At 42.2% G+C, this 22541-nt stretch overlaps 1 protein-coding gene across 1 annotated transcript; it reads right to left on the bottom strand.

The window, feature by feature from the left end:
• Positions 1-3721: 3721 nt before the first annotated feature.
• On the bottom strand, positions 3722-16442 carry LOC107793846 (pre-mRNA-processing-splicing factor 8A). Its single transcript, XM_075236733.1, has 26 exons — positions 15757-16442; positions 15006-15129; positions 14808-14900; positions 14330-14720; positions 13285-13765; positions 12405-13195; positions 12213-12298; positions 11937-12119; positions 11495-11809; positions 10661-10965; positions 10112-10566; positions 9833-9959; positions 9258-9499; positions 9031-9154; positions 8746-8935; positions 8557-8664; positions 7763-8016; positions 6999-7615; positions 6815-6921; positions 6457-6711; positions 5888-6361; positions 5534-5695; positions 5251-5448; positions 4844-5122; positions 4474-4716; positions 3722-4337 (listed from the first exon to the last, which is right to left on the bottom strand). Exons 1-26 carry the CDS (start codon positions 16125-16127, stop codon positions 4146-4148), a joined length of 7167 nt encoding a protein of 2388 aa, XP_075092834.1. The 5' UTR covers positions 16128-16442; the 3' UTR covers positions 3722-4145.
• Between the last annotated feature and the right edge of the window lie 6099 nt (positions 16443-22541).

Below are 22541 nucleotides of genomic sequence, written 5' to 3'. Positions count from 1 at the left end.
GAAGACAACCAGGTAGGCGCCTTCAATGCAATTGTTGGCTCTATCCCACATGCCTTAGCGGGGACCAGTGCATGTCCTCCTAAGAAAACATCAGTCCTGATCACCAGGAAAGGGAAAGAAAAGATGGACGAAGGACCTCCTAAGCAAGCGAGGACCCTAATGTTCGTCGAATTGAAAGTGAACGGCAAGCCCCTTCACGCCTTGATAGACACGGGTGCCACCCACAACTACTTGTCATCAACGCAAGTAGAGCGCCTAGGTCTTGTTGTGCAAAAGAGCAAAGGCCGCGTCAAGGCTATCAACTCACCACCTCAGACATTGGGTGGAACAGCTACAAATGTCCCAGTGAAACTTGGCCCATACAAAGGAAGCATCGACCTGCGCATCGCAATCATAGATGACTTCGACATCATAGTGGGTTTAGAGTTCATGAGGCAAACCAACACCATTCCGGTACCATTTGCCAACATGCTCCTGATGATGGGAGAAAACGGGGCCAAGCCCTACACCATACCATGCTTTCCCATAAAGATGGCCGCTGAAAACATCTCGGCCATGCAGTTGGAGAAGGTAGTCAACAGACATGAACCTCAGGTTCAGGCTACCCTTCGCAGCAACAATCAACCATCATGTCATCGGCCTCAAAAGACTGGTGACGCTCATCATCGTGTGAAGACTTGTCAGCCATGCCACAAGGACAAGTCGGATCACTCATCACAGCCGGGACCCTCGCAGCCATTACATGTCCCTCAGAGACCATGGGAAAGTGTTTCCCTCAGATTCATCACGGGATTGCCCCAAGTCGGCAATCTTGCATCCATCATGGTTGTCATAGATCAGTTCTCAGACTATGCAACTTTCATAGCAGCCCCGCAAAACATCTCAGTAGAAGATACAGCTCGACTCTTCTTCTCGCACATTGTCAAACATTGGGGCCTGCCCAAGAACATTGTTAGTAGGCGCGACTCACGCTTCACTAGCAACTTTTGGACCCATCTCTTCAGGTGCTTTGGGTCAACATTGAGTCACAACACAGACATCCATCCACCATCGGATGGCCAGACAGACCAGTTCGATGACATGCTGGAGGAATATCTCCGCAACTTCGCAACCGGATCACAGAAGCATTGGGTGAAGCTCCTGGATGCTGCTCAACTGTGTTTCAATTCTCAAAAGAGCCATCATACAAACAAGAGCCCTTTTGAAATTGTTACCGAACAGCAACCGCTTCTCCCGCAAACGGTGAATGCCTCAACCATGCCGAAATCTCCTCGAGCTGCCAACTTCTCGAGCGAATGGGAGCGCAACATGGAGATAGTGCGGAGCTATCTCATCAGGGCCCAAGAGCGGGCAAAAAGGTTCACCGAACAAAAGCTTTGCTTTGCCCAACATCAACCAGGGGACAAAGTAATGCTATGCATCCCAAAGCGGTACTTGTTTGCAGAAAGGACCCATGACCCTCGCCTGCAACAAAAATACATCGGGCCCCTGCCCATTGAAAAACGCATTGGAAAGTCCACATACCAGGTCAAAACTCCATCCTGGTGGAAGATCCATCCAGTCTTCCATGTCAGCCGCATGAAATCATTGCTTCGCTACAACAGCAAGCTCACAGAACAGAGGGGCGCAGACCTCCCATCCAACAACCATCAGAAACATCATCATCATCATCATCATCATAAGGCTCCGAGGACGGCGCCAACTCAGGTGGGGGAGAATGTCATGGGCTGCTTTCCAGACATGCCCCATGACCCCTTGGCCGCACCCCATGGCGGCCTAGCAAGCCTCACAATGCCTAGCGCCATGGTCGGCCCCGTGGTCTTGGCTGCGCCAAGTGACAAGCGCGCATGTGCCTCTGTCGCCCCACCGATGCCTCTCGCCAGCGCCCAAGGGCTGGCCATTGACAACAGCGCCGCGCGCCCTGACAATGCCGCGCGCGCAGATCCTGATGCCTCGCCAGCGCCCAGCTGCAGGCCCATTCCAACAGCGCCTCGCGCACAGACCCTGATGCCAAGCACCAGTGCCCAGCCTCAGGCCAGCACATCAAGTGTCGCGCGCGCCCACAGCAACGCGCGCGCAGACCCGCAAGACAAAGATGCTGCCATCGGACTTAGTTTTTCCTTGTAATAATCTAAGTCCTTTTCATTGTAATCATAGACTAGTTTTCATCATTTTCATTTCAGTGTGCTTCTACAGCTTTCTTAGGACTAGTCTTGTAATGTTGGTTTATTTTTTTTAAGCATTATTAAAGGGGGACCAAACAATCAAACATTTCAATCAGCATTTTCTGGTGTCTCTCCCCCTCGACACCGCATCATTGTAATCATCATTTTCAGTCATCAATAAAATCATCATCAGCATTCAAAACCCAATTCTCTCTCAGCTTCCGCAATTGCTTACGACATTGGTTTTCCCGCACGGCACTGACAATCTAGTCTAGCGTGCGGCGAGGACCTCATTGGCGGACAGCAACCGCACTGACATCGGTTGCTTAGCCTTACGTTGCCCTTCCAAAGATCATCAGGAAGGCGTTGCGTAACAAATGTAATGGAATAAGTGGTTCATTAGCTATCTGACCGATCTCCTGCGGCGAAGAGCAATCACGTAGTTTAGTTCTCTTTACACAACTGAAATGAATTTATGGTATTGTCTTTTTTGCGCGTTACAATATTAAGTCTTTAGTAGATGGTTATGTCCAATGGATTTGCCATTTCTCTAGCATATGTTCTTTAGAGAGTAAGTTGCTCCATTCCATAATGTATTTGTGGCCCCGTGTGAGCATCTAACATTGTCGAACTGGAACTTTCCCACCTTCCCTAATTTTCTTGACTAAGCAATGTCAAACACAATGAAATATGATGAAATGATGTGCTTCCCTCTCCTGCCTCTCAAGTGTCTGTATAATCTTTGCTTATCTCGCATGATTTCGATATTAATGTTGATCTGAACATTATTGTTGGAATTGATTGTCTCCACTCATACCGGCTTCTCTTATTTGTCACTTTTCTTATCTGAGTTCTTACCAGTTGAGTCGATCTAGAAGCAAATAGAGACTGCTTTGTTCTGCATATTTGATGTTCAGATTATTGTTGTGGAAGTTGAGATACATAGCTTTTGCCTTTGCAAGTGACATTTCCATCCAAGTTCTTGGAAACAGCTAATACAAGCAGGAAGCTGCTCTGACATCTTTAACAGTATTATTGTGGCCGCTGACTTTTTTGCGGAGGAGAATCCAAGATTTAACTTTAGGTTCTTACTATTGAATCGTTACACTTATTATGGTCTCAAAGTTTTAACTTTTTTCTGAAACCCCATAATTTAAATTTCTTATATGAAATTATAGTAGACTCCTATCTTTTCTCCGTGTTGAAAATGCACGGTTCAGTTGACCAGTTACTTCACCGACATATAATGTTTTGTAGCTTAACGTCAACGTACTTAAAAGTAACGTACTCAGTATGACAACATGCAACAATTTTTTTGAAAATTGCCAGAATTTGTGCTGCCAAATAATCAAATCCATTACGCCTCACGCTCCCATACAAGTCGGCTGCTAGAAGTTGAAGGAAACAAAGGAAGCTCGAGTCGCAATTAGTAAAGATTGCTGTAAACGATACAAAGGGAAGCTCAAATGAGACGAGCATATGACAAATATTACCTTTTTCAGGAGTTATACATGTCCGAAAAACATGCAACGATGCAATATCTCAAACCTTTAATATGAATAAAGACATTACTAGCGTTTAATTCATTAACATTCTAAACCTTACACTGTTCAGTTGCATTGCTCTCGGCATAGAAGGCTCCTACGGCAACAGGATTAAGGAATAAATCAAAACACCAAAAACAAGATTTGCTTTCTCTAAGTGTACAAACATCTGTTTTGCCGCATCTAAAAGGTGCGAGCTAAATCCTAAACCACAAAGCCGAGCCGCCACATCCGTCCCGCCCTTCGATAAAAAGCATACACTGGTATCAAGCTACAAATTCATTCATATATTTACAACTTGTAGGTTCCATCTAATATCATCAGCCACTACACTATGGACTATAGCTGAGACATACCACAACAAAGTCGCCACTTGATTCAGACTTACCAAAGACCTGAGGGTAATCTTACCAACATATATTTGAATGGCAATGTATTATGTAAATGTATCTTCCCGATCTGCCTCAGCAGTGTCACCTTCCTCCATATAGCTGAATTCCAGGAAATGTGTTGGTCGGTGATCCTCATTGTAGTACTCCCGAGGTGTACCTAACTTCACCCCGTACTTCATGCTAACAGTGTGCTTCACTCCCATGAAGTTGTAATTCCATGGACCATTATCAGGTATCTGCACAACAAAGTTACATTTAGATTCAGTTCTAGACTTAAGTGGCATGGAAGGAAGCAGGGAGATGCAGGAAACACGGGTCGGGAGCAGCAATCAAAAATCCAACTGAATAATCCCCATAGACTAGCACACTTACCATGTAAAAGCCAAGGAATCGGTCACTCAACAGCATCTGGACCTTCTCGTAATGAGTCGGCAGGTAACCATGAGGGTTGCTTCCTGTATCTTTGTTAGCACGTCCCCATTCATACCCAGTTGGGGTCAGCTTATATGCAGTTAACGAACAAGACCCTGGTGTGAAACTGCATGTCAATATAATACACTTCTCTCCATCCCAGTGTTTGTTGTTCTCCAGGATCCGAGCATGTGAAGTAACATCCTGTTATTCAGAAGATTTACACATCAGAAGAGCTATGCACAGAGCAATTGGCTAAACAAACCCCACCTAACCCCTGGAATATAACTCATTACAGCTGCACAATAAAACAAGATGAACAGAAGTAAACCTGTGGAGACAACTGAGGAAGTTCATTTGGTTGTGTGTGCATCCATCCCAAAGGCTCCAAGTCATTGAGAAAATCATGCTCCGGAAGACCGGAAGGTAGATGCACCTGCTGATGTGTCCCCCACTGTGGAGGCATTGCAATACACCGGATTTCCTTCACCTGAGGATTATCTGGTGGACTTACACCATATAAGTAACCAGCAATTTGTGTCCGCAGATCAGCAATGCAAATGAATTTCTTCAGAATATTCTTTGGCATGATGTACGTATATCCAGTCTCCTGCACAAACAGTTAAAAACCAAAATATCAACACTGAATTTTTTTCCATTGTAACAGTGATTCTACTAACAAGGTGCTAAAGGTATAGTATGTCTAGTTAAAACAACATATTGCAAAGCAAGTTTTACCTTTATGTCCTCTGAATTTACGTATATGTGGTTCACGCGGAGATAGAGATTTGTTGCAGAAATTGCTCTCACACGCCAATCTGTTTTAGAGCCAAAGGCAGCTTGCTCATAGGGACTCGTAGTAGTAACAATCAACTCATCACCATGAACATTAGTGGTCTTTGTGGTAACCGCTGTCAGTTGACTTGCTTCCTTGGCCTGAAAAGATGATGCACATTAGCAACTGAAGCTCTAAAAACAAAGGGGGCACATTGATATGTACCAGAAGGACCAAGATTATTACCTGTTTCTCAATCTCAGCTATCTGTTGTCGCTGCTGGGATGGAGGAGTAATCTCAGCTCCAAGTATAATATCACGGATCTCAGACTGCGTCAATGCTGATGTGTTGACATTGTTCTTTTTTGCATAGTCTGAGAGAATGAGATCTCTAAGCGCTACTTCGACCTGCACCATGCACAACTTAGAATCAGAAAGGATTCCACCAAATTAAAATCAACACAATCTCACAGGTGTGCCGCTGAACAAGCCAAAGAGAAGATTAACCTTATGAGTATAAAGCCACTAACAAAAATTTCTTTCACAATATCACGGTCTGGCAATATTCAAGGAGACATAGGTACATTTCCCTAAACATACCTTCATCCACTGGTCATCTGTAAGTGAAGGCCAGATGTGGTGAGGCTCAGTAACGACCGACTTGTCAGGCTTGAGTAGCATCTTAGCCTTTTCATTGTTCACATGAAGTGCACGCAGGATGAGGATGAGCCTGGAGAATGCTGTATAGGACGAGATGCTCTTCAACCAATCATCATATATGTTGAACAGAACCATTTGTGGCTCCGTAGCCTTCAGTATAAGATCACCGAATTTCTCTATCTTCAAACAGGCCTGGAATGGTAACTGCAGCTCACTTCCTTTGATAACAATATTCGGAAAATCAAGCAAGTGGACCTCCAGAGGATCAAGCATTCCTTTCCTAGTCACAATAATTTGCTTAGGTTGTTCTTCAACTGGCAAAGACCTTACAAGTGCAGCCACTTCTTCGGCTGTTTTCCACTTGGCCAGCTGGCCAAGACGCTTTTGCCCTGCCCACACACTTGTGTGAATGACCTGTAAATGAAAAGCACAGCACACACATCAGTTAGAGGACAATGGAGTTTGCCCAAAAGTAAACAAGAAAATTACGATCGAACAACTGCATATACCTTCAAAAATAGTTGTCCTGTCCTAGGATTGAAAATGAAAATTGCACCATTTATGGGCTTTGTCGTCAGATTTCCCTCGAAGGTCTTGTGGATGGTCACTCGGTACACATTTGTGTCATCAACAAACCATATAATTTGATTGCTGAAAATCTCTCCATAATTCTGAGATGATAAGTATGGTTCTGTGGGCTCTGAAGAATACAATTGCAACCCTTTCCTTATGCGTTCCCTCAGAACATAGAGTGCAGGATTTGACTGCATAATGGAACATAAGGATGTTAAGAAACTTTCAGCTGCAACATATACTACAAGCAAACCAGTTCATGAAAATAATGGATGATTGAAAGGGGAAAAGTACCTTCATAATCTTGTTCATGGCTTGGGCAAGCAATGGTTTTGAACCAGGGAACCAGTTACCAAAGGCGGAATGCAAATTGTAAGCAAGGTCAAGTCCAATCATTACACCTGCAAAAAGAAATAACTATAACTTCTCCGCAAAAGGGAATAAATTCAGTTGATCACTATATGCACATGTGACATACCAGTAGGAGATGGATAAATAGACATGTTGTCCGTTGTGTAATCCATGAACTTTGCTCGTGTATAACGCTCAATATCATGAGAATCATAGTCACCCCATCGAAGCTGCACATCTATCCAGTATTTGTTACTAGCCTTCTGGTCAAACACATCCTTCGATTCGGCCACAAGACTAGGTTTTGACATTGGCCATCTATGTGCAGCAAAAAGGAGGATGTCAGCACACGAGCTATTCATTTTGTAACTCTTTCTTGGATGAATTGTTTCCTTCTGTACAGTCTCAATTTCCAACGCATCCAACTCTTGATCCAAAACTTGGCAAAGATCCATGACAACACTCTCATGGATCTTCTGCCACAAATGTGCACGGAAGATCTGTATCAAAGATATCTTCAGAGTTGGAATCTTTCCATGCATAAATATCCCAGTCAGGTCCAGCTGTACTTGGAAACCAACATAGACATTGGCCCTATTTATTGTTGGCGACCACCACAGAGTAAACCTACGATTAGGGATTTGATTAAGCCCAGATCGTTGAGCATTAGTCAGTTTCTTGTACTTCATAGATTCCTCAAAACCTGAAGCTTTCTCCCAGAAAAGACCCTCCCAAGTAGGGAAACTGAAATATCAAGGAAATCAAGTTAGTAAAGCCTGCACCAAAAGGTTATGCAAACTGAGACCAGACAATCCAGTTCAGAGAGTAAAACATTTTGGCTCCCCAATAATATTAAAAGAAATACAAAGAGCAATGAGGAAGAGAGCATACTATGTTCCTTTGAATAATGTATGCTCAAGAATTCCTTCAACTCCTCCAAGAGCTTGAATCACATCAGTACGATAGTTATTCAGGTTCCATAGCTTTCCATCATGCCTCTGGTGTGTCCACCAAAATGGATTCTGCTTAAGAACTTGGTACTGTTTAAAGTCTGTTCTCACTCTCCATCCTTTGTCATATGCAAGGGTGTGGCGATCCTTCTGGAACAATGTATTGATTCGAGGAATTCCACGATCCCATGAATCCTAATGAATCACAAGAGAGGAAAATTAACAAAACCAGCAAGCACTCAATTGCCAAAATAGCATGAAAGCTGCAAGTTCCCGTTTCCCTCCCCCTCCCCCTCCCCCCCAAAATGCTAACTAGCTTATGATTTGTTTTTGTATTTTGTAGTTTTCTTTTCGGCACCACAATGGAAGGAAATTCCAGATATCACAAATGATGTATCTAGCCTCGGTCTACAAACCACTTAAGAAGTATAGCAGACAACAACAACCCAACCCAGTATAATCCCACTTAGTGGGGTCTGGGGAGGGTAGTGTGTACGCAGACCTTAACCCTACCCGGGATAGAGAGGTTGTTTCCAAATAGACCCCGGCATCCTTCCCGCCAAGAACTTCCCACCTTGCTCTTGAGGAGACTCGAACTCACAACCTCTTGGTTGGAAGTGGAAGTTGCTTACCATCAGAGCAACCCCTCTTGTCTAAGAAGTACAGCAGACAGCTAAGAAAAATTTCACTGGTCTGGATGCAAGAGGAAGTTATCAATATAGGAAGATTACTCACTTCCAGATCTTCAAGAGTCAAACGCCTATTCTGTGCCTGGGCTTCCTGCCTTTTCAAAGCATACTCGGCCCAAACTCTCTGAGAGTCAATGAACTCACTCTCCCACGGCTGTCACAGGGTAATAAATTAGTATTAGTAAAACTAATTTAGGTAGACAAGAGAAAAGTCAAAGCCAGTATCAAAAGTCACCTGTATGTATCGATACAGATTTGGAATCAATTGGTCCTCTTCATGGCTCATTCCACTTCTGAAATGTGTCACACCAACATCTGTTTGCTGACTATACCTAAGATCACTCTGCGGAATCAATATGTGACCCATTGACAACATTCCCAGCCCTCCAATTTCCTTTGGCGTGTAGAAAATAACAGGAGGAAACCTAAAGCATATTCATCATTAGAAGAGATGTAGAAAACATATTTACTGAAAATTCAAATAATTTCAGCATACGCTCACACGTATTCAAGAACTTACCTACTGGGCATTTTAGAGTTCAAACCAATCTTAATACGAGTTTGTATCTTGTTTTCACATTTGACCAGCAGGTCCAGTAATTCTTGGGTATGTACTGTTGCTTCACGGAAATATGTCATGAGGCCTACAAGAATAAACCAAAAACCTTAGTGACAAGGATCCACTAGCAAGAGCCAAAGTTCAGGTTTGAAATAATTAATAGGCAGAAACTCAGGACAAGATATTACCAATAAGAGCAGTGTTCCATTTGTTAACAATCTTTGTGAATGTTGTAGAACCAGAGGACATGAGGATCTGCCTAACACGATTCTCAAACACCTTCATGTGCTCGTCATCTACACGCAAGAAGGCAACAGCTGTGCGTTCCTTAGTCTGCTCATTTTGTAGATTCCAGACTCCATCTCTTGTATTGCTGAATGCCTCTTGGGTCATTCTTATCTTAGGCAGTATCCGAACTTCAAATCCACACCTACATAATCATATCAAGGTTAGCTCATTAAATAAGATCCTCAACACTTCCCTTCAATAAAGAGTAAGCCGTAAACAGCTCATCGCGAATGAATATCCCGGTGATCTTTTAGCAGGTTTAAAATTAGGAAGATTAAGACACAAATAAGTTCTAACTCCTATCCCAAGATATTAGACACAATGGATTCTGGGGTAGAATTCAACGAATGGAATTATCCAGTCCCCATCACTACTCACCCGCAAGAATATCATTCAAGTACTCAACAGGATTCTCTAAATAGATATCACCATGCAAAAAAGCTATAACAGACAACAAACAGAAAGATGTACGTACATGCTGAAGAGCAAGTTTGGGTTATCTTTGCTATAAACAGAGACAAAGCTGTTTTCCCACTCCAATGTAGTAATACTTCTAGGCAGCCGATTCTTCATGTCCCAGAAGACACTTCTCCCAAGATTAACTGAAATTTGAATTAAACCAAAAAGAAAGTCAAGTTTCACAGTACAATGATAATAAATCAACTCTCATTAAATTTACCTGTAATCAGAAAATATACCAATTACAGAAGGTCAAAATTAAGGCACAACATAGAATAGCATATATGACAATTACCATCATGCTTCATGAGCCTCATTCTTGCATCCCTTGGCCAGCATTTCTTGTTGTTATAACCAACCATGTTTTCATTGTTGGGATCAGGATGCTCAGTAAGATATCTTTGGATAAGGTCCCGAGCCTCTTCATGAGTGAAGCGAAATAATATATGCACCTTGTCAATGTAGCGAGAGTACAACCGGATAGGATGCCTCGTTTCCACTCTAGTATCACTAAAGGTTATGAATTCATTAGGCATCTGTGGTGGACCAGCAATTTCACTAGCTCGAGTTAAACCTAGGAGCAAAAGATCCAACACAAGCCCATAGTACTGTACAACAAACGAAGCAAATTGAAGACCACGTATCAGCCCGTAAGAATTTGTGTGACTCATATCTTTGTAAGACAGCACAACGTTGTTTTTTGCAGTAACATAATCAGCAATATTGTGGTCCAGCACCAAACGCAGAAGCCTGCAAAAAAATTAAATTAGGTTAACGCAATACCCAAAAAAGAAAAGAGAACCATTATGAAATCTAAATATCAGCAGCTCTCAACAACAAATACCTGTTCAACATGGTCAGGTCAATCTTTTCAAAGAATTTCTCAAACTTCGTCTGCAGCATCACCACACACTGTCCTTCACTGGTATCCCATACTCCTTGCAAATTGTTTATGCCTTGACACCATTTATACACTAATAGTGGTGGTGGCTCTGAATCGGCAGGCTTAATCCAATTTGGGAAGAGATGGCGCTTATCACCTTCATACCATAGGTACTGATCCAGGTACGCGTCAGTAATCTTCTCAAGTGGTTCGATCTCATAAACAGGAATCAGGTAACTGTACAAGTCCATGAACTCGATGCCAACCTGTGAAATGCAATCATCAGTCCATGATTAAAGAAAGACATTCTTACAGAGACTACCAAACTAAATAAGAAGGGCTCTCTTCAGCAACTTCCAGGAAATGATCAGAGCACACATCTTATCTTGTTTCTCTAACCCAAATTTCAATTAACTAACAAACAAAAACACACACACACACAGAAGTAACTCCAATATAAATTTAATCCTAGCAAGGATTTTTTCCAACATATCATAGACCTAGGTTTTTTCAGCAGAATTTACATGATACCAAATTTCTGTGTGCAAAATTATGGGCCAACTGGACCATGGTATGGCAGCAGTAGAAAGAGTGGTCTAACTATCTGATATCTCTGATTCTTGTATGACCTTTCAGCAATTACTCAATCTCGTTTAGGCTATTTGGATTAAGTAAATACTTAGGACATAAACTTTATAAACCTAGGATAATGCGACAAGATCATAGTTGCTTCCACCAAATCAGTACATTGAGCTCCTTAACACTCAAACATGTATTGCAAATAGTGAAACTTACTTCTTTGAAGGCACGCTGAGTAAGCAGGTGACGCTTAATCCTTGACAATGCCTCATGCGGATTATCATAAGCTTGCTCAATGAGGCCCAACTCTTCCCTTTGCTGCTGGTTTAACCTCACAGCCACACTGTAAGATTCTTTCAGTCTCTCAAGGGCAAGGATAAGTAGCTTCGTGTCATGCTTGTATGACAATGGAGGGAATGGAATAGGAGAAAACTTCCTCGACTCCAACCAATGCACAGTGGTAGTATAAATAGCTACTGCTTCTTCTGGAGTAACATATGGGCCGTCTTTCAAGTAGTTATGTTGCCGCTCCTGTTAATTGAAGAAATCACAAAGCAACATGAATTACCACCAAGCTTATCTCCAATAAGCAGATATTATAACACCAATGCACTTTTCTGAGTAAAAGAAACCCACAGATAATATCAGTAAAACTCACCTGTTCAGCCTTCAGCCAAAGGCGAGTCAATCTTCCAAGGTTTTTACGACACACAGTCTTGTCAACAGTTGCTCCTCTTCTTATACGTTCACGGTTGTAGTGAGCAACATTTGTCCACCAATCAGCTTTTGATTTGACATAACGAAGAATCATGTTCTCAATAGGAACAGGCAAACCTGGGACCTAATAAAACAAATAGCCAAAAAATTTAATTGAATAGATATGTAGTCTAAAGTGAAACTCATTGTTACGCCGGGGGGGGGGGGGGAATAGTACCTTCCAAGGAATATTTGCCTTCCAACAACGCCATGCTTCACTTAGATGCTGCAAAATGGTTCTCGCTTTATTTTGCTTGATACCCTCTACAGTAAAGAGGCACTATATTAGCAAAAAGATTTGGTTCAAAGTAATGCAAAGAAATGAAAGCATCCCAAGAAAGATGGACAATCAATGATAGAAGATTATCACCTGGCATAGCATCAAGGACATCGTGCATTACTGCAGCACGGAGCTCCAAGTCAAAGTGGCTTTCAACACGTTGCTTTGTGACAGTTTTGGCCACCCCCTTCGAATGGCGACCCTCAAATTGCCTCGCCAGTAAATTTCCCAACCATCGTTCCAAAAGAGGCACTATACCCCGAAGGAAGAATAACCACACCCTCCACATAGGTGCCCAGAAACCACAACCAGGACCTTTTCCAACTGGCCCAGTATTGAATCGATAATAGATCAAATGTTTCAAATCCTTACACATTCGAATCTGCCTCATAAGCCTGTACTTGTAACGGTACATACCCGTCAACTGACCAACATGTGAAAAAATGTATTGCAATCCATCTGCCAGCTGAAATGCATCAACATTTCCCAGACGGAACTGAACATTGGCATCAACAACTAGCTTTGTCAAACGCAGAATTTCACGACAAAGGTGGAAAGCATTACCAAACCGGGATTTCTTACGTTCCTTTGTAGTTAGGGTCTTAACAGGCTTCAAATTAAAATTGTAATCAAGGTGAAGATAATTCAGGTTTTTCCTATGGATCAAGAGATTCAGCATATTGTATCCCTGCTTGCAAACTTGGAGACCAGCTTCAGCCCAATCAAGTTCTGTGGTTTGGAAAAATTTTGTGGCCTGAAGTGAGCGGAAGAGGTGCTTCTTCTTCTGGGCCTTGGGAGGTCTATGATGCAGCTCATTCAACACAAAACATTTCAATAACTTCTGATAACTGACACGCACCTTGACAGGATATGATGGAGGACTGGAGGAAACCAAAATAGATAGTTAAATATATTCACAGTATAATGATTAACTTGCTATAGCAAAAGTAAGTGAAGATGGAAACCATACCAATGCTCCTTAAACCAATCTGACACAAGGGGAATATCTTCAGCACGTCTTGTCCGACCAGATCTCATGTTAAATGGGCGTGGGGCAAACAACAGGGAAATACCAGCAGCAGTAGTATCAGTATAGATTGGAGTCTCGTTCAGCAATGGCTCAACACCCTCAGGCAAGGTAAAGTCATCATCATCGTCATCCTCAGGAACTTTCTTCTCTCGGCGGTCCTTGGTGACTATGGGATGTATAAGCGGATCATAATAGAAAGCAGGTAGATCTGGATCCTCTGTTTTTATGTACATGATCATCGGAGTGTGATATATACAAAGCTTCACCTTTCTTGGTCTGTTGTTATAGAGGTGAGGGAAGGCAATTCTGTATTCTGTCCTCAGCGGTGACCTGATGATCAATTTGTTGATATCATTAAACTCATTCCAATCTTCATCTCCTTTCTCCATGTCACGATATAAAGGTTCGAACTTGGGCCCACCTGCAGTGTAAAAGAAGCTTCTTAGTGAAAACAGTCCACCAACCATGAAGATTCAACACAACAAAAATAACTACGCCTTTATCCCAAAGACCATGTTACTTCAGTTAAACTCATCTCATGCCGATATTAATGTAAATGCGTGAAGATTCAACACATACCATGAAAAATTATTCCCTAATCCGGCCCACCCTAGGCCAGAAAAAATGGACAAAAAGTGATGCTACAAGGCAATCCTGTTGGAATGCGACACGTTACCTAAATTAGGAGAGGATAGCCAAATATGCAGGGTGAAACATGGAAATACGCAAACAAATACTGATCAGATGGGAGAACTCACCAATATCATAATTGGTTCCTGAACTACCTAGCACTCAGGTATAACTTCTCGATAAGATTATGCAGATACTAGGCAGAAAAAGACAACTGAATTTATTGGGAGGATACTGATCTTCAGCTAGGCAATGAAGCAGTTCAGACCACTAGCATTTTAGGGGCACACCAAATAGCTATGAACTTAGAAGACAAAAACACGTAACTAACGACTCAATAGAGCATGTTCCTTACCAGGTATGCACATATTCAATGCTTTAGCAGTGAAAAAGGACTCCATATCAAACAAGTAGAAGTAATTGCGATCAGTCAGATCTGAAAGCAGCTGTCCAGCCAGCCGGTGAAGTGTAGCCATTATAGGGAGGGACAAATGCCACCTGCGGTAACTAGGACCGTTAATAAGCTTTGTTTTCACCAATGGCTTATGGTCATAAAACCAGTTATAAACAGCTGAATCTTCTTCTTCATCCATCTCCAACTGGATTGGCTCCAAAGGATCAACATCCAAAAGATTATCAGCATAATCTAATGGAGGCTCCTCATCGTCAAAAGGAGGAAAACGCATTCTCTTGAAATGCCGCCGGTCTCTCTTCTCCCTTCTCATCATGATCCACATAGTGCCCCACTGCAAGATTTCGTGATTATGAATCAGTCCAGAATATATCGTTTAGTGGAGTTAGAAAGAAACCAAGGCAGGGGTCCAGTAGCATACCTGAGCCAGATATATAGGTTCAACAACCCATGGTATCTCATTAACAAATGTAATAGCACCAGTAATGTGGTACAGTATTTTCACATCTCGAACCTGTTAAAACAAAAGCATTATAGAATAAAATGAAGATTCAACTACTAGAACAAGACACAAGACAATTTGTCAAAATAAAACAATCAGCAAGGCTGCAGGAAGTACCTGCTCCCACGGCATAGGCATGTTCTCAAGGAGTTTGTAAACAGCATGAGGGACAAATTTAAGAGCTCCGAGATACACACGTTTATCATGACGATATTTTTTTGATGACATATCCCCGTGGTCCCTGTAAGATGTATTAGCTCGATAAGCAAAGGAGAGAAAAATACAACAATATCACACTTCATAAAGCTGAGCAAACATTATCATCAAATCATGATTTATAACAGTAAAGGTGATGTTGAGACAATGTAGAAAACCCCAGTTCTTCTATACTGACATCTGAACTTTAAGGGGATATATAGGTATGGGTTAAGGCACTTGGACTACCATCCTATCAGAATTCACTCAGGTAACAAGGTGTTTTTTCCTTCATTCTCTCTTTTTAATTTTTAACAGCCCTCGTCATTGGATGATTTCAGGTTCTACTTTGCAGGTGTTCGAGAAGTTGGTTGCCCCCATCGTGCAAGTGTTTAAATTCATTTACACACAATTTGAAACAACAAAGATAGTCATGAGGCCCCAAATATTAGAACTCCAGAAACCACATTGTTAAATATATATATAGGCAAAAAAAATTATTTACCTCACACCTACTAATGCATTTATTCACGATGCAAACACCTTCCAGACTCCAAAACAATTACCTAATAAACTAAACCACAACACCCCATAAATAGATTACCACCATTTTCTGACAATATACACCTAAATGCACAAATTTAACGAGCAAAAAAACAACAAAAAAATTTACCTAATAATCTTGCGAACATGCTCCGGAGGCATATCCTCCTTTTGAGTCTCCACAAATCCAAATTTGCGCTTATCACTATACCGCTTAGAGTTAAGCTGCATCCATTTCCTAGCTTTCTCTTCAAGCTGAGCCTCCGTTGGCAAAACAGTATAAGAAGGCGGTGGCAGAGGTGGAGCCGGTCCTCCACTACTACCGCTTGTACCAGGAGGCATCATTACTGGTCCTGAGCTTGTACCTGGAGGCGGCGGCATCATAGACGGCGGAGGCGGTTGCATCATTGACGGAGGCGGCGGTCCTCCAGCACTACCACTAGTACCTGGTGGTGCCATGTTACTATTGTTCCACATATCTTGTCCGTTTCCACTCCACATAACTACTTCGTGCAAACTCGAAATCTCAAACTACAAAATCTCGGTTTATCTCTATACAGAGAATTGAAATACAAAACCCTAGTTGAAGTACGAACCTCGATATACGTCGGATGTAAAAATGTTACCAGAGATGTTGGCTCACCGGAGATTCACGGTGGTTCAGTGGCCGTAAAAATGGATTCACAGAGGCGACGACGGCGAGCGAGGGGAAATAGAGAAGTGAAGTAGAAAACTGGCTTGGGAGCTGGCTTATGGGGTTTTATAGCTCAAGACGGACTCGAAGGAGTGTGGTTTTTTGGGTGCCGAGTAAACTTCGACTACGAGAAGATTTAGCTATTTTCCCTTTTTGTCATGAATATTTTATGGTCGTTTGTCCATAAAAAAAAATCTTTTTCCAAAAAAGAAAATTTAAAAATATATTTATCCATAAAAATTTGTAATTTTTTGGAAACTTTTCGAAAAAATCAAAAAGTAATTTTGACTACTTTTTGAGAATTTACAAAAAAAATTTCCTCACTCACGAAATTACAGCATTTTTCAAGTAAAATATATGTCCAAACATATTTTCAAATTCCAAATACTATTTTTGAACTTAATTTCAAATACTACTTTTTTCAAAAATTATAATATTTATGTCCAAACGCCTACTTATATTTCGACATGTGTGTTTTTTGTCATTAAAATTTGAGTTGGGGTTTCTTTACCGTGAAAATGGTAATAATAATTAAATTTGTTGATGAGACTTTAAAAATACATGATTTATTTTTATGCTAGTTTGAAGTATATGAGATTTGGAGAAGAAATAAAGTTAAGGAGAGAGTTATAATCAAACTGATAGGCTAGTTACTCGGGACCTCGAGCTTGTCGATCCCGGGGCTCGGCTACGAGCTGTTGAGGGTAATCGGGGTGAGGCTAACAGTTATGAAATAATCAACAAAGGCTCTTTATGGCCAATGATAAGCAATGAATGATGACCAAATATGAAGATAACAAATAAAAGCGATAATATCAAGAGAATATATCAGAGAGTTCTTATATTTTATAAGGAGGGATCCCCTTTATATAGGAGGAAAATCTCATCATAGTACAACAAGCATTAATTACAAAGATACGGAGATATGACAACTAGATGACACCCTGACTCGGGTCTTAGAGTAGCTCTATAGGCTCTGTCAGTCCTAGCCACGTGCCTTGGGAAATCCCCGTTTCTACCGTGACTGTGGTCAACATTATCCTAAGACCGAGTATCGACGAGCCTCGAGGGAGGAGATTCGATCATAACCTTATAGCCTCGAGACTTCGAGATGGTCTTTTGAGGTGCTTTGATAATGAGAAATTGGACCCTCCGATTTCACTGTACACAGATAGTCTGTCACGACCCTAACCCCGAACCCGGTCGTGATGGCGCCTCTTGTGAAGACATGGTCAGCCAGTTCAACCCAACTCTACTTTCAAAGCAGTTAATCAACATGAAAAATAGTCTAAACATGATTTAAACAATACTAAATAGCGAAAATATCGATAACAATGCGGAAAGTCCAACCCGACACAACCCTAACCGGGGTGTCACAAGTCACGAGCATCTCTAAAACATAATACTAGTCTGCTAAAGTCATAAACTACTACAAGTGTTTGAAAGGAAACAGAAATGATAGAGAAGTAGAGACACGGGGCTGTGAACGTTAATAGCTACCTCATAGTCTCCGAAAAATCGCCTGGAACTGGAGGAATCAGCACTCAGGAGCGGTACCAGCTACGCCTGAATCTGCACACAGGGTGCAGGGAGTAAAGTGAGTACTCCAACTCAGTGAGTAACAAATGTAAATAACGACTGAAAGTAAGAAAACATGTAAAACATAAGGCATTCTATACTGAAGCAGTAAAAATCAATTAAAATAGTAAAACAGTGAAGAGTTAAGTAAATCCCTTTTCAACAAGTAAAACAAGTAATTGATAGGTAAGTAAACAAATAGAAGTTCGCCTCTCGGGCACAGTGTCAACGAATCCGCCCCCCGGGCAATATCTCAGAACAGTACCAGCACCTCGGGCTCAATCTCAGAACAATATCAACCCCTCGGGCTCAATCTCACATCACAATGGGTACCCGCGCTCACTGGGGTTGTACAGACTCCGGGATGGGCCCCTTACGGCCCAAGCGCAATATCAAGTCATCTTGTGGCATCAAATCTAGGCCCTCGGCCTCATATCAATCAAGCCACCTCGTGGCGTATATATATATATCCCAGGCCCTCGGCCTCATATCAGTACCAGTGTATCCTCACAACTAGGCCATCGGCCTTTAATCAGTCCAAAATCATCACAAGCCCCTCGAGCAATAGTAAAACAGTATTTCTCAGCCCAAAACGTCATTTAAAATATTATTTAAGTCTCAAAACTGAGTAAAAATGACTGAGTAGTAAAACAGAGGAAAATAACGGGACTGGGTTCAAGTAATAATTCAAAATAGTGAGGAAATGGTAATAAAAATCCCCGAAGGGTCCAAATAGTTGGCACGAAGCCCAAATATGGCGTTCATCCCAAATAATGATGATAACAAATAAGTTTCAGTCAAATATGTGGTAAAATCATCAACCGGATGGACCAAGTCACAATCCCCAATAGTATACGACCACACGCTCATTATCAAACATGTGTCTCACATTAATATAACACTACGATGTGCAATCCGGGGTTTCAAACCCTCAAAGCATCATTTACAATCATTACTCACCTCGAACCGGCTAATTCTCTAGCTCGCGACGCCTTTGCCCCTCGAATTGGCCTCCACGCGTGTCGAATCTATCCAAAATTAGAACGAATACGTCACAATATGCTAAGGGAATAAAGCCCAAGCGAAAACAATCGAATTACCACAAAATTCCAGAAATTGGTCAAACCCGACCCCCGGGCCCACATCACGGAATTTGACAAAATTCACAAAACTAGAATCCTTATACTCTCACGAGTCTAATCATACGAAAATTATCCAATTCCGATACCATTTGGTCCTTCAAATCATCATTTTATATTTTTGAAAGATTTCACAATTTTCTTCCCAAATTCCATCCCAAATCACGAATTAAATGATGAATTCAATGATAGATTCATGTACTCTAGCCAAATCTGAGTTAGAATCACTTACCCCGATGAATTTCTTGAAAAACCTTCGAAAAATCACCAAAATCCGAGCTCTCTAGGTCAAAATATCAAATAAAACCCAAAACCTCAAATTTATAGAGTACCCCACAGATTTCCACCTCCGCAGACCGCACAAAATCGACCACGGCCGCATAGGCTTTCCTTTGCAGTGATAGGCTTTAGTATTTTGGCCATAACTTTTGCTACATATGTCCAAATTGCGATATCCTTACCTTTCTGGAAACTAGACACGAAGGGCTACAACTTTCATTTCTGAATCATCTCAAAATTCCTTGTAGATCAAAAGACATGAGCTTCCGAAGTAGGACTAGTGAAATGTTCCCCACCGCGGCCGCACTGCATTTTGTGCGGTCCGCACAGCACCTACCGTGGCCGCACTTCTTTTGTGAGGACCGCGCGGGTGGGTTCCGAGGCCTGCAACCCTTCTGGACCTGCTACAATTATGATTTTCGACCTAAAACATCTCGGAACCTACCCGGAACTCACGGAACTTCAAACCAATTTACCAACACATCCCATGACATCGTTCAAACTTGTTCAAAACTTCGAAACGCTCACAACAACATCAATCACCAATTTAACATAGGATTCAAGCACAAGAACTCCAAGAACTCTTAATTTATGCTTTCAATCAAAAAGTCTATCAAATCTCACCCCGAATGACCTGAAATTTTGCGCGCACACCCCAAATGACACAACGAAGCTACTGCAACTCTCGGAATTCCTTTCCGACCCCTATATCAAAATCTCGCCTATTAACCGGAAATCGCCAAAATATCAACTTCGCCAATTCAAGCCTAAATCTTCTCTACAACTCTAAAACTCATTCCGATCGCGCTCCTAAGCCACAAATCACCTCCCGAAGTTAATTGAACCATCAAAACTCACATCGAGCCCTCTAACACATAAATCAATATCCGGTTGACTTTTCCAACTTAAGCCTTCTTAAAAGAGACTAAGTGTCTCATTTCTTATCAAATCCTATCTGAACTCGAACTAATCAATCTGATCACATAAAACACGGATAATGAAGCGTAAAGAAGCTGAAATGGGGGAAAATGGAGCGGTAACTCATGAGATGACTGGCCGGTTTGTCACATCCTCCCCTACTTAAACAAATGTTCGTCCTCGAACGAGTCAAGAAACATACCTGAAGCCTCAAACAGGTGAGGATATCTGCTCCGCATCTCCCGCTTGGTCTCCCATGTAACCTCCTCCACGGGCCGACCTCTCCACTGCACTTTCACTGAAGCTATATCCTTTGACCTCAACTTTCGAACCTGACGACCCAAAATAGCTACTGGCTCCATATCATAGGTCAAATCATCATCCAACTGAACCGTGCTGAAGTCCAAAACATGAGACGGATCCCCAATATACTTTTGGAGCATAGAAACATGAAATATCGGATGCACACTCGACAAGTTGGGTGGCAAAGCAAGCTCATAAATCACCTCCTCAATCCTCCGAAGTACCTCAGAAGGCCCAATGAATCGAGGACTCAATTTCCCTTTCTTCCCAAATCTCATAACACCCTTCATGGGTGAAACCTTCAACAGAACCTTCTCGCCAACCATGTAGGACACATCTCGAACCTTCCTATCAGCATAACTCTTTTGCCTCGACTGCGCTGTACGAAGCCTCTCCTGAATCACCTTCACCTTCTCAAAAGCATCCTGTACCAAATTTGTCCCCAATAGCCTAGCCTCACCGGGCTCGAACTGACCAACTAGAGATCTACACCGCCTCCCATACAAAGCCTTATATGGAGCCATCTGAATACTCGGCTGGTAGCTATTGTTATAAGCAAACTCTACAAGCGGTAAAAACTCATCCCATGACCCTCCGAAGTCAATGACACAAGCACGCAACATGTCCTCCAATATCTGAATAGTGCGCTCGGACTGCCCGTCCGTTTGAGGATGAAAAGCTGTGCTCAACTCCACCTGAGTACCCAACTCTCTTTGCACGACCCTCCAAAACTGCAAAGTAAACTGAGTACCTCTATCTGAAATAATGGAAACCAGAACACCATTCAAACGAACAATCTCCCGAATATAAATCCATGCCAACCACTCTGAAGAATAGGTACACACAGGAATGAAGTGCGCGGACTTGGTCAGCCGATCTACAATCACCCAAATAGCATCGAACTTCCTCAAAGTCCGTGGAAGTCCAACAACAAAGTCCATAGTGATTCTCTCCCACTTCCACTCAGGAATATCCATCTGTTGTAGCAAGACACCCGGTCTCTGATGCTCATATTTCACCTGCTGACAATTGAGACACTGAGCTACAAATCCCACAATGTCTTTCTTCATTCTTCTCCACCAATAGTGCTACCTCAAATCCTGATACATCTTCGCGGCACCCGGATGAATGGAATACTGCGAGCTATGGGCCTCCTCCAGAATCAACTCCCGAAGCCAATCCACCATGGGCACGCAAATCCGTCCCTGCATCCTCAACACCCCATCATCGCCGATGGTCACATCTCTAGCATCATCATGTTGAACTCTGTCCTTAAGGACTAGCAAATATGGATCATCGTACTGGCGCTCTCTGATGCAATCATATAAGGAAGATCGAGATACCACACAAGCCAATACCCGACTAGGTTCCGAAATGTCTAATCTCACAAACCGATTGGCCAAGGCCTGAACATCAACTGCAAGAGGTCTCTCCCCAACTGAAATATATGCCATACTCCCCACACTCACTGCCTTTCGGCTCAAAGCATCGGCCACCACATTAGCCTTTCCCGGATGGTACAATATAGTGATATCATAATCCTTAAGCAACTCCAACCATCTCCGCTGCCTCAAATTAAGATCCTTTTGCTTGAACAAATGCTGAAGACTGCGATGATCAGTGAACACCTCACAAGATATGCCATACAAGTAATGCCTCCAAATCTTCAATGCATGAACTATGGCAGCCAACTCCAAATCATGAACGAGGTAGTTTTTCTCATGGGGCTTCAACTGACGAGAAGCATAAGCTATAACTCTACCCTCCTGCATCAACACACAACCAATCCCAACTCTCGAAGCATCACAATACACGGTATATAAACCTGAAGCTGATGGAAAAACCAACATTGGAGTTACGGTCAAAGCTGTCTTGAGCTTCTGAAAGCTCTCCTCACACTCGTCCGACCATACAAATGTAGCACCCTTCTGAGTTAACTTGGTCAAGAGCGATGCGATATATGAGAACCCCTGAACAAAACAGTAATAATAGCCTGCCAAACCA

The sequence above is a fragment of the Nicotiana tabacum genome, chromosome 18, assembly GCF_000715075.1.
Source record: "Nicotiana tabacum cultivar K326 chromosome 18, ASM71507v2, whole genome shotgun sequence".
Taxonomy (NCBI): domain Eukaryota; kingdom Viridiplantae; phylum Streptophyta; class Magnoliopsida; order Solanales; family Solanaceae; genus Nicotiana; species Nicotiana tabacum.
Note: the sequence above shows the minus strand (reverse complement) of the source record. Positions and strands in the feature narration are given on the sequence as shown.

Excerpts from the sequence above, each read along its gene's own strand:
- LOC107793846 (XM_075236733.1), bottom strand. The coding sequence starts at position 16,127 with ATGTGGAGTGGAAACGGACAAGATATGTGGAACAATAGTAACATGGCA. Across the intron at positions 6,712-6,814 it reads CCATGAACAAGATTATGAAG|TCAAATCCTGCACTCTATGT; the intron begins GTACTTTTCCCC and ends TCCATTATGCAG. Across the intron at positions 5,449-5,533 it reads TAGCTGAGATTGAGAAACAG|GCCAAGGAAGCAAGTCAACT; the intron begins GTAATAATCTTG and ends TCATCTTTTCAG.